The sequence below is a fragment of the Leishmania martiniquensis genome, chromosome 35 (assembly GCF_017916325.1).
Source record: "Leishmania martiniquensis isolate LSCM1 chromosome 35, whole genome shotgun sequence".
NCBI lineage: Eukaryota > Euglenozoa > Kinetoplastea > Trypanosomatida > Trypanosomatidae > Leishmania > Leishmania martiniquensis.
This window is the reverse complement of record NC_090170.1, coordinates 500718-513062: the sequence shown is the minus strand read 5'-3', so window position 1 is coordinate 513062 and position 12345 is coordinate 500718. Positions and strand designations below refer to the sequence as shown.

The following is a 12345-nucleotide window of genomic DNA, read 5'->3' as shown; positions in this document are numbered from 1 at the left end:
TGTCGGCGCAGCGCCTCCAAAAGGAAAAGTCTCTTCTCGAGCCGACGCGAGATCGACGAGAAGCGTTGGCAGAAGACCCTCTTGAGATTTCCAAATTCGATCCAGGCCGTTTCATATAAATCTACTTTTCACTTTAGACGCAGTTACGCAAAGGACTTGAACACGGCTTAGCGAGAGAAACAGATTTATGAACCACGTTTCCGTTCTTTTAGAAAAGGGGGCTAGTCATCATCACTGAGTGTCCTTGCTCGCTTCGAACGACGCTCTTCCTCCTTGCTCCGCCTCCGGTAAACGTCATCAAAAACCTGCTTCGTCACGCCTTCAAACTCATCCTGAGCGAAATATGAAGGGCTTGACTCGAGCAGCCAGTCCTCCGATACAGCTGTTACAGTTCGGATGTACGTGTTGCTAGTAAGAACTAGCTCGTTAAACACCACAAATTTGGGGCGACGGTTCAGACACGTCGACGGGAAAAGAAGACACTTTACATCATCTTTAAGTGTCATGAACTGATGTTTGGTCGGAAGAGAGAGCGCCACTTTGGTGAAGTAACCTTTGACTATGGCGCGGCGCACCTCGTTCGCGAATTCCAACTCCGCTGGAGTGCCGTCACCCCGTGCATGCCGCTGCTGTGCTGTATACGTGCTGCAGATTGGCAAGCCAACACGGCGCAAGATCCCGAGAAGTTGGCGGTAAATATTCACTGCCTGCTTCATCACACGAGGATTGATGTAGTTCTCAGTGCACCATGAGGAGCTCTGATTGTGAACCTCGTAGAAAGCGTTGAAAGCATTTAGGTACGCGATATGATCCCCTGTTGGATGGTAGAACTGTTCGCGGCACCGCATCGCACGGCCTCTTTGGTCATTCGAAGGAGTGATGAAAGGATTTTGCACCGACAGCATAGCGCAAATTCGCGCAACATCCTCAGAAGATCCAAACTTAGGGCTATGAAAAAGCATTGACGCCATTTCTGGGTCTACAGGAAACTCTGACATCAAGCTCCCCTCCTCCGTCAGATTGCCGTCGTCATCCAGTGCTCCAAGGTAGTTCAGTAACTCTAGCGCGCGCATCAGCGTCTCGGGCGCAGGCGGCTCTACAAAGTCGAAGTTTACCAAATCATCGATGCCCATTTTTTTCATATGCAGAACAATGCTACCGAGGTTGCAACGAAGAATTTCAGGGTATGTGTTGGGCTGCAGAGCAGACTGAAACGACTTCCACGTATAGAGCCGGAAGCACTTTCCTGGTTTTGTACGTCCAGCACGACCGCAGCGCTGTCGAGCACTTGCTTGGCTAATCGGTGTCACGAGCAGCGACTCGACTCGTAGTTTTGGATTGAACACCTTTTGCTTCGAAAAACCGCAGTCAATCACAAAAACGACGCCATCGATCGTCAAAGAAGTTTCGGCCACGTTTGTCGCCACTACTATCTTGCGCGTTCCCGCTGAAACTGTCTGGAACACCTTCCGCTGTTGTGATGGAGGCAGGGCAGAATACAAGGGCAAGACTGTAACAGGCCCGTGGTGACAGTCGGCACTGCTGTGCTCTGCCATTCGAATACCGTTTTCCAGGCGCTCAACGACCGTTTCGATTTCATCTTCCCCAGTCAAGAAAATAAGAATGTCACCTTCACCTTCGTAAAGATGAATCTGCGTCGCTGTGCGAATGGCCGCTTCCACGTAATTAGCTTCAGGCGCTTTTGAGTGGTACACTTCCACTCCGTGCATACGGCCGGAAATATGGACAAGCGGTGCCTGCGGAAAATACTCCTGAAAGCGCTTTTCTTCTAAAGTCGCAGACATCACTACAATGCGGAGATCCGGTCGCTTGGGAAGAAGCTCTTTCAAGGTGCCAATCAAGATATCTGTCGATACAGTGCGCTCGTGCGCTTCATCGAGAATCACAACACTGTAGCGGCTCAACAGCGGGTCCGCCATCGCCTCACGCAGAAGCATACCATCTGTCAGGTACTTCAATCGTGTCTTCTTAGAACTTTTGTCATCGAAACGAATAGAGTAGCCCACCTCCTCACCGAGCTCCACATCCATTTCTTCAGCAACACGCTCACTCACGCTAGTCGCCGCGACACGCCGAGGTTGCGTGCACGCAATTCCGCCCTCCGGCTTGAGCTCCAAAATGTATTGAGGCACCTGAGTTGTCTTTCCACTACCTGTCTCTCCAACAAGAAGCAGCGTCTGATACTGATTTACCAGCTTTTGAATACGCGATTTTGCCGCGAAAATGGGAAGCTTCTCACGCCCTTTCAGAAGGGTAAAGTAGCGAGAGCTGTACTCCTTTCCCGTCAAAGGACTATGCCTGCAGTGTTTCACCTCCATTTTTCACATATCAAATTTCTATCTAAGAGCAAGAGAAAATGCGGTGCAAGGAGTGGAGAAGAAGTCGGCCATTTTTTATCTTTGCAAGCAGCAAGCAAAAAGCGCATACATGTCAATATAGGAGCACAGCACGCACCTGTGGCTCATGCTGCTGGAGCCGCAGTTTCCCATTACATGACTTAGATGAAAAAAGCCACTTCTGTGAGCGAGGTGACATCGTCGCCCCATGTTCGGCTTCGAGGCGTAACCTGCAAAATAACACAGCTGGTAGGCTCGGATACGACAAAGCGGTGTTCAGCACTCAAAGTTGCGATTCGGGAAGGGAAGGCTCTTCTCACTTTGCTGACGTTAAGCTGCAACCGAGTTTAGCCGCACACCCTTGGACTTGTGCACCGTCCAACAACGCCTTTATACAGCTGCCATGGAGTAAGCGAGGTGTCTCGTCGGGCAGCATTTCAGCAGTATTCAAAGGCCGCCCCTGCGCCTAACAGTAAGGCCATCTACATAACTGAAGGCTAAACTATTTAACACCGAAAGACGGCTTTGCTTCAGGATGCTGCTACTCGCCCTCTGCCTCTCTGTGAGCCGGGGGGCCTCATCTGGTGCCCCAAAACACCCGCGGAGCCATTCAAAACGCCAAACGGCGCGCACCGCCAACCGTTCCCCTGCGCAGGCACATTTTTACCGGACTTTCTCGCTATCGAAAAGCACTAGACACGAACGGAATAGACCTCGACGCCAAACGCCGGACAGAAGTATTCACCAACCACTAAGAGTACGAATGCTTTCTTTCCGTCCGACCGGCTTACAATCATCACCGGCGATCCTCTTCCGCGACAATGCCATTCCGCCCCTGTGGACACACGATCGGTCACCATTCCGTATTTTCAGCCCTCCCCCCCCCCCCGAGCCCCCGCGAAGCCCATCGGCCATCAGCCACCGCCGACCGAGCCCTTACAGCGCCACGGGCGCGCTTCCAACAGCCACGCGCCCTTCCCCAACGCGAAAAAAGGGTACAAAATTCTCTTGACACTTCTGGGCCCGGGCCCTGTGGGCTAGAAGACGTCGCGGGGCGCATCACCACCACCCCCAAACGGAGCGGCCCCCCCGAAGCCCGAAAAAGCAGAAAGCCCCGACACCAGCGCCCCCCCCGGTTTCCAAAGCACCAACATCACGCCACCGCACGCCCCTTATCACGTAGCTGTCCCACAAACCGTTAGTTTCTTCCCTCTTACCGGCATTAATCCTTCCATCAACTTTCCTTTACCGTAGTTTTTCAAAAGGGTCTTCTTCACCGATGAGTTTTTCACTAAATTCACGCGTGCGCCTCCTCTCTCATCTTCGCGGCCGTTTTTCGCGTGCCCCCACGGCACGACCCGAAACCCCGGCCGCAACCCGAAAACCACAAGCCCAACCCCCAGAGGCGGCAACACCCGCAAAAAGAACACAAGAAACCACCAACGCCCACCAACCGGACCGCCACAGCATGCAAAAGGCAAGCACTTTTTTTTAGAGAAACACACCACACCCACGCACCAAACGAACCTTACGCTTACTGAAAAAGAGGCGCCTCACAGTTTTTTCGAGAAAACAGCGCTTGCATCCATACGCTTTGCCCGACACCAGCGATGTCTGTGGCACGACCGGTTTGAAAAAAAAAGCAGCTTGAGAGCTAAAGAAGTCCCGCACAAGAATAACCTCTGAAAAAGCAATCGCTTGGCCTCATGTTTTTGCAACGACCAAGCAGCGGCTCCTAACAACACGGCCGTCCAAAACTTGAAAAAAAAACCATGTGTATAATACAGCGTTTGGGGCTCAGAAGGTGCGTTCGAGGGCTTTTACCGACTAATCTCAGAGCCTCGCGTAAAACGAAGACGTTTTCGTTTTTTACACGCAATAACGCAAAATGTTTCGCGAACACAGCGGATGACGGCCCCTTGCCAAAGTTCGCCTTTGTGACTAATAGCCCCCAAGGCGCGTGTTTTTTTACTGCAACAATAATGATTTTCATCGCCGTTGAATAGCTTTCGGGCGGCTGAAATTTTGGTGTTGCCTTTCTCTTGGTTTCTTATTCTGTCTCCGCATGCCTTCATTAATAGAAAGCGAGCGTGTCGTGAACCATATGGTTTATTTTCCAACGGAAAGGTGAGTTACCTTTTCCGCTTTCAACATTTTCTACGATTGCTTTTGCCAGAAGAATGCTGGCGGGATTCGGGGCGCACTTTTCGCCGCGCCAAAGGCCCGGGTGCCCCCCAACACCCAGGGCGTTTTTAAAGAGATCTTATAGAAACCAGCCGCGGCGCAAAACCAACAACGTCACCACGAAAGTTCGTCGCCCAGAGACAAGCCGCGCGCGGCAAGAGCGGGCTGCACCATATGAAAAGCGATATATCCGTTGGTCAAGCAAAAAACGATACGGTTTGTCTCGCTAAGGGGGGCTGGGGTTATGGGTTTTCCGCTCGTAGACGACAATGCGCGAAGGTTTGGGCACCCCCAACGCACTGGAAGACAACATCGTCTCCCCCTGCGATCTCCGCCATTTTTCCTGGGCACATAAGTGCTCTGAGAGCAAACCGCATGCGCCTCATGAAGCGGAAAGACCCCTCTTTTCCCCACGCTATCACTTCCCAAAGCGGAAATGATCGAAAAAAAAATTGTTTTCCCATCCTTTTCCCGGCTGTGCCTAACTGAAGCGCTTGTGTCAGAAAGAGTGGCCTTTACCGCGCGGACACCTTATGGCGGCTGAGGGGCGCAGGCGCTATGGCTAGGAATGCTATTTGGAGAAGTTGCCATCGCTGCTGAAACCCCGGGCGAGGGGTAATCCGCCAGGGTGTCTACGCGGGGCCACCAAGCGAGGATGGCGAAGGGCGCCCCCGGAACCCCCATACTTCGAGACAGGGTGAAGGCTCTTTTTGTGGAAAGCCAAGGCCCGCCTGGCCGAGCAGACGCTGGGGGTGGGCGGTTCGAAGGGGGGACGGGAAGGGGCAGCGAAACGGCTTCGACAAGACTTCATTGCCCGTGCGCGCGCGCCATCGCTTACCCCACAAGAAACGACGCTGGCGGCCTACACCATCTTTTCGGAGGACCCTCTCAGTGACGCCATGACATTCATCCACCTGTTGCTGCATATCCCAGGGCCGGCGCTCATGATCTGCCACAACTGGACTCTGGCGAAGAGCCTGTACAGCGATAGGGCCGACCTCTATGGCGCAGCCGTCATGCAGTTGCAATACCCGCTGTTCCCAACAAGGGAACTGAACGCGCTCAATTACCAGCTGCTCCAGGCGCCAGCGATGAACGCGACCGGGGACACGGCATGCGAGGAGGCGAAGTTGTTCAGAGCGGAGAGAGCGTTGAGCATCGTTGGAGGCGGCTACGCACCCATTTACGGTCCGGACGGACAGCAGATGGCGGCAGCCGACTACACAGCGCTGGAGCAACGGATGGACCAGCTCCAGAAGCAGATGGAGGCGTACGTCAAGCACTCGAAGCGGCAGAGGTAGCCACGTAAACCGCCACAGCAGCCCGCACGGAAGAGCGGGGGGTACCGCAGCCGAGGGGCGCGCCAGCCGCCACCGCAGATCATGTGGCATGGCGGTGGGGTGGGACCCAACGAGCCGGCCAGCGCGGTATGGGACAAGGCCGACCCAAGTACAAGAAACTGAGAAGGCCTTTCCGGGACGAAGACAGCGTCCCGAAGAAGGGCCGGCCCTCCACAGAGGAACTGTGGGGTGGGGACTTGCGCGCGGGGAAGACGTCCAACAGGGAACTGGACGCGATTCTTCAGCGCTACCTCCCACCAGGGAAAGCACTACCGTGCGACACGTTGCCTAACCTAACTCAGCAGCACATCGCGCGCATTCAGGACTCGGTGCGGAAGCACGGGGTCCTTTACTTTCCCCTTTTTATCCGGCACCACTGGATTGCGGGGGTGCTGACACGGGCCGAGGGTAAGCGCACCTACGCGCTGACGGTCTTTGATTCCGCCCCGTCGGACCCTGTACAACGCGACTTGCGTCGGGGTCTGCAGGCGATGTGGCCACGCCTTGCTATCCACAACGGATACTGCGCGAGACAGGCTCGCGGCAGTGAGGACTGTGGGCTGTACATGGTGGCGTCGTTCTTCTCCCACCACTACGCCTGCCCCATCGGCGATGCCTCCACCCTGCCGGGCCGACTGCGCCGCTTCCTCACCCGCGCTACGCAGGAGAGGATGTCCGCCGAGACCTTTACGGCGGCCATGCGGAAGGAGCTGGAGCAGCGGCCATCACCCGCCTCCCCATCCACCACGGCGCCTCGACAGGAGGAGCCAGAGCTGGAGGGCGGCCACGCGTGGAGTGTCGAGAAGCTGATAGAGGCGCACGACGCAGCCGCCACAGCCGCCGCGCGGCGCAAACTGCGCTACATGCTCACGGCATCGGCGCTCGCGAACTTCGCGGACGGCGCACACCGGTCCTTCTCCGTGGAGGCGATGTGTGGGCGCGCCAGAGCGTACGGATTCGATGCCGGCAAACCCGCCGACGTGGCGGACGCCCTGGTGCGCATGGGCTTCTCTGTGCACCCGTATGGAAAACCGACGCGCAACGGGAAGGCCCGCCTGCTGGACGAGTCCGCGCTGTCCGACACATCGAAGCACTTCCTGATCGTGCAGGGAGTCGCGCACGCTGGCCTGCCGAGGTGCCTCAGAGGAGGTTGGGTGTTCCAACTCGGGGCGCGGTTCACAGGAACGGCGTCGGCGCCGAGGGAGCATATGAGGGCCACTATGCGGTGACGGCGAAACCGCGCGAGGCGACGGTCGGCGTGTACACGGTGGCGCCCCCACGGGCAGCCGAAGCGGTGGAGACGGCGTAACCGGCAGAGGATACTGCCTGAGCCCCGTGTTCGCGTGTACGACCGACTTTCGCGTTACGGAGTATGTGCGGGTGGTGTTCTTTTACATCGCCGGCCAGGTCAACCCCGCAGATGAGCTATCACGCAGTCTCGGCGACGACGGCGGCACGACGGGAGTGGCGCGGCACAAAGACGGCCTGGCCTTGTCGTTTCTGAGAAGCATGTGATCCCCGTTGTGCTGGCGGGGGCGAGGCCCGCCGCTTATGCTTTTCTCGGCATGGCGCGTGGGAGGGGGAGGAATAGCCCTCCTTCCTCTGGGTTTGCCGGCGGGGGGCCCCGGCACCCCTGTTGTCGTTGTTTGGTCGCCCGGCCAGCGTTTCTACCGCAGCAAGGACAGCGGCTACCGGCGCGTCCAAAAGGAAGGGGCGGCCGCGGGGGTTGTGACAGACAGCTGTGGCGGGGCCGTTCTTCTCCGCAGCACGCGCACGCCGCACTCAGCAGAGAGAACGCGGAACGCACGCACCCTACGCGATGAACGAGTGCGACTACGGGGAACGAGGTCTGGCCCTGGCCGGGGGTCTTTCAGGAGAAATGAAACCTTTGAGCTTAGCAGTCGCGGTGAGATTTGCTCCAAAATGTGAACGCTGTTCAAACTCACGCGGCAAGCAGCAGCGTTAGCAGTTCACATCGCTTTCTTTTCCTTCCTAGTGCATTTCTCGTCTTTCCCACAACGCAGTCGGGCGATACCCGTGTGACTTTTTTTCTTCCTCGAAGGTACGCCTTCACAAGGGCCCCTGGTACAAAATTAGCTGCGGCTTAAAAAGCCCCCTTGCCCCGCACGCTTCTTTTCCGCATAGCTTTTAGGGAAACAGCCCCCAAAAGGATCTGGTTGGAAGACATTGCGATCAAATATTGGGGCGGGGGCTTGCGCGTTGGGCTTACCAACCGTAAAACCCCATCGGATGTTTCAATGGAACGCTCGAGAAAAGAGGGTTTTTTGGGTCCCCGCTTCGTTTTCTGAATTTGTGCTTTGCCGGTGCGCTTCGGTCTGCGTAGGCGGCGGCTTTGTTTCTCGGCCCGTCTGCTCTGCGTTGCTTGCGTGCTGTCGCGGGCCTTTGGGGCCAGCGCCTCCGGCCAATGCGCCGCGCGGAAAGGCCCATTGTTTTGGCCCCGGGCTAATTCCCGACCAGGGGGCGGTTTGTTTGAAAGGGTAGCGGGGGGATCTTGACGGGGCTGGTTTGTCTCGAGGGGAGGGGCGGGCCTCGCGCCTGCGTGTCGGCCTTCGGGTCGCTGTGGGTGTTTTAGCGGGGCGCGGCGACTGGGCGGGCGGCGGCGCGCGCCCTTTTTCGCGGTAGCGTTTCTCTGTTGATGGGGCACGGGGCCACAAGGTTTTTGTGGAATTCTGTCGACCTGCCCGGCGGGGTCCCTCGTAGGGAAGCGAGGGCCGGTGACAGTTCGGGGTGGACAAAGGCAGGGGGGAGGAAAGACCCAGAGGCTGAAACGAGGTAAAAAAAACGAACGGAAACGCGAACGCTCAGAGGAAAGAAGGGCTACGCTGCTTGCTTTCGTGTGTACCAAAAGGATGCCTGGAAGCGATGGATGCTGTGGCGAGAGTCGAAAGGCGTGGCTAAGAGCCTTCTGGGCCGGGGAGATGTGCAGCTTCACGACCGGCAATGCGTCCGAAGACGACGCACTCCAGCAGCGAGTTGCCGCCGAGACGATTACCACCGTGGACACCGCCAGTCACTTCGCCAGCGCCGTAGAGACCGAGTACTGGGTGCCTCTGCTCATTCAGGATTTCTGCCGCAGATGAGATGAGGCAGCCACCCATGGTGTAGTGGATCGATGGCGTGACGAGGGCGACATAGAAGGGTCCCTGGGGACCAAGCACGTTCGGGAACACTTTTTTCCCCGTCTTGGGGCACGGATGCTCGCCAGCGGAGGTCTTCTCGTACTCGGCGAGCGTGTGCATCAGTGTGTCTTCGGGACATCCAATGAGAGTCGCGAGGGCGGCGACATCCGCGGCCTCAGAAAAGAGCCCCATCTTCTTCCAGTAGAAGTTCAACGAGCTGCGACCGAACGCGTCGGCAGCCGCCTCGTTCAGCACGCAGTACGCGAATTTACTGCCTCCGGAGCCGGGGTAGACGTTGTTCTGCGCGATGATTGCCTGCGACACGACCGAGCGCAGGTCCAGCTCGTTCACGAAGCGCTCGCCGTTCTTGTTCAGCAACACGCCACCGGAGCCACGCAGCGCCTCGGGGCCGAGGTACTTGGTGCGATTTGACGGATCCTTCGGATCCAGCAGACCGGTCGGGTGCAGCTGCACCTTGTCCATGTCTACCAACGCCACGCCCAGCTCACGCGCTATCTTTACGCCATCGCCTGTGGCCCACACACCGTTAGTGGTGGGAAAGGACGATAGCTGCGGCGCGTACTGCTGCAACAGCGAGTTGGTCGTGTGATCGTTCGAGAAGCCGCCGGTGGCGAGAATGACAGCGCGGGCGTGTAGTTCGTGAGTCTCTTCCTCACCACTTCCAGCCTGCGTGGCGTACTTGATGCCTTGCACCTTCTCTCGGTCACCCACCTTACTGTGTATCAGAGAGATGAGGCGCGCATTGGTTTGGATGCGCACGGTGTCGGACAAGTTCGTGCGAATGTAGTTCTCCAGCGCTCGCACAATGGTGAGGCCGATCGGCAGCGGAGTTCCGTCCGGCTTGTCTGGGGCGCGGTGGCAGCGCTTGCGGCTCGCGCCACCCAGCTGCGTGATAACAGTCAGCGGGATGCCAAACGAGGAGAGCCACTCGATGGCCTCTGCGCTGTGCTTGGACAGCGTCCGCACCAACTCTGGCTGACAGTTACCGCCCTTGCCAGAGGCAAACGTGTCCCCTTCAAAGAGCTCACCGCTGTCGTGCACACCGGCGGCTTTCTGCACTGCCGTACCCCAGCCGTTGATGCCAGAGGTGGCCTTGGCACTGTTGCCGCCCAGCCGCGCTTCTTTCTCAAGGAGGACAACCTCCTTGGCGCCTGCGCGGGCGGCCTCGATCGCTGCGGACTGCCCTGCAAGTCCGCCTCCAACGATGATGACACGACTGAGTGAAGTGGCCGCGTGAGACATGTGGGCAGGGACTGATGTATTGGCTGGGAAGAGACCTGAGGATGCAGCCTGCATCTTACGTGCATCACGTCCATGGGTTGTGGGGGTGGAGGTGAGTTGAGGGGTGGGGGAGAGCATGGAAAAGGTGTTGGCGTCGGATGACGACGACCACCACCACCTCCGGTTTCCTCCGCTTCCAGTGCTGCGGCGATGCGCAACCCACACGAGCGACATCAGCAGCGCAAGCCCAAGGCACACCAGGACGAGAACACAACGCGGTGGGAAGGACGAGAGGAGGTGATTGCGACCAACAGCATGGCTGCCCCCTCGACGTCCGTTACCGCGACCAACGGCAACTGTTGCAGAGGCGGGGCGAGCATTGGCGCTGCTATTGCGGCGGCGAAGAGAATCGCCAGACGACACGTGCATTTTCCCTCCCAACAGCCTTTTGATCCCTTCCCTACCTAACGGGGTTGAACGAGGCGATTAGCGGCGGTGGATGCGAACGACGCAGCTCAGATGCAGGCAACCGATCCTACCGGCTGTGTTGTCTCCCAGCTGCCAGCTCTCCTCTTTCCCCTCTGTTCACCCACACGTAGAGTGAGAGCTGAGGACGCAAACGGACGCAATGTGAGCTGGCGAAAGACACCCACGAAAAAGAGAAGCAGCAACGAGCGACACCGCAGCCTCCCCTCCCCTCTCCCCCACACACTAACCAAACGGAAAGATGCTACACGCGTACGACAGGCTAGTCCCAAGGCGCTCCGGTGTACGCGTGTGCCAAGCAGCAACTTGGCTTTGTGAGGCGCAGAGCAGCACTGCAGGCGAAGAAGCGAGTGAAATGACTGCCAAGGCAAAATAAAGGCGGGTGGGATCGAGTAGGTGAGCAGTATCGAGTCGGAGAAGATGAAGTGAACAGAACATGATGCACGCGCGGAAAGCAGAGGAGAGCCGTTGAACAGCCAATCAAGAGACATCCGGAGTGTTCAGGGGGTGTAGGGCGAAGACGCGGTCTTCATCGTTTTCGTCTAGCTAGCTCTTTCCCACCCCGTAGCGTACCAGAAATCTATTCGAGGAGAGAGAGAGAATGGGAATCAGGGATGATGTCACATGATGTATGCGCCTTCACAAAAAATGTGCGCGGAGAGGAGTGGCCTGCAGCTGCCTCGACCGTCCACGGTACTCTCTTATTAGCCAACAGTGTAGCGATAACCCCGCTGCTGACAGAGCTACAGGGCAAGAGGCCTTTCTATTTCGTGCCTTGCGAGAAGGGAGTGAGGGTGACAAACTGACAGTCAGCGCACAGATACGTAAGGCCTGAGGCCAATGGGGCAGCCCCCAGACGCAGCGGGAAAAAAGGCAAGAGGGGGTACGCGGAAGAAAGGCGCATTCCGCATTAGGTGACGAGTTGCGCTTGCAGTATAAATATCTATCTCAAGTAGCTTGGCTCTACATCTTTTTGCGAAGAACTCCGTGGCATGGCCGAGAAGAGCAACAAGATAAGTACATGCCGTGCCAGTCTGGGGAAGGGGTGTGAGGGTGCGCAGCTGACGATACGCACCTGTTGGTGTGTGTGTGTGTGCGACTTTACAGGTGCCCATCTATTCAAGCTCTTCGCCCCCCCTCCCCTCCTCCTCCCACCATGTGACCAAGATAAAAACACTGACGGGGGCGGCATCGAAAAGGCAGCGCGGAGACGGCCAAAGCCAAGAAAGTCCCCTCCCGTGCCATACACACATACACAGGATTGACCTCTGATGCTCGTCTCTCGGGTGCTGCCGCCTTTTTCCCCACTTCGTCGTGGTACACGCGTTGCGCATACAGGTGCGCGTACACCCATCCACACACGTGCCCTTCACGGGGAAGAGGATACACAGCGGCGAAGGTAGCGAGGGAGGCCGCGCAGGTCGCATGAAAGAAGTGAAACACTGAGAGAGAGATGGAGCGACACGTGCCGCACTCCGCGCATCTCCGACAAGAGAGTGAGGGCACCGGTGGGGCCTCAGTGCGAAAGGCCGGTTCGAATATGCGCAGTCCCTTTCGACAAACAGGCGAAGGCCGCATCTGCACAGGCCGCACACA

The 12345-nt window shown here is 57.5% G+C and overlaps 3 protein-coding genes across 3 annotated transcripts; 1 reads left to right on the top strand and 2 right to left on the bottom strand.

Moving 5' to 3' along the window:
* Positions 1–221: 221 nt before the first annotated feature.
* On the bottom strand, positions 222–2339 carry LSCM1_00873 (uncharacterized protein; the record flags this gene model as incomplete). The annotated part of the gene is made up of 1 exon (XM_067318504.1): positions 222–2339. One exon carries the CDS (start codon positions 2337–2339, stop codon positions 222–224), a length of 2118 nt encoding a protein of 705 aa, XP_067174609.1.
* Positions 2340–6447: 4108 nt separating this feature from the next.
* On the top strand, positions 6448–7110 carry LSCM1_00872 (uncharacterized protein; the record flags this gene model as incomplete). The annotated part of the gene is made up of 1 exon (XM_067318503.1): positions 6448–7110. The coding sequence occupies one exon, from the start codon at positions 6448–6450 to the stop codon at positions 7108–7110; it is 663 nt and encodes a 220-aa protein (XP_067174608.1).
* A 1686-nt stretch (positions 7111–8796) lies between these two features.
* On the bottom strand, positions 8797–10692 carry LSCM1_00870 (uncharacterized protein; the record flags this gene model as incomplete). The annotated part of the gene is made up of 1 exon (XM_067318502.1): positions 8797–10692. The coding sequence occupies one exon, from the start codon at positions 10690–10692 to the stop codon at positions 8797–8799; it is 1896 nt and encodes a 631-aa protein (XP_067174607.1).
* Between the last annotated feature and the right edge of the window lie 1653 nt (positions 10693–12345).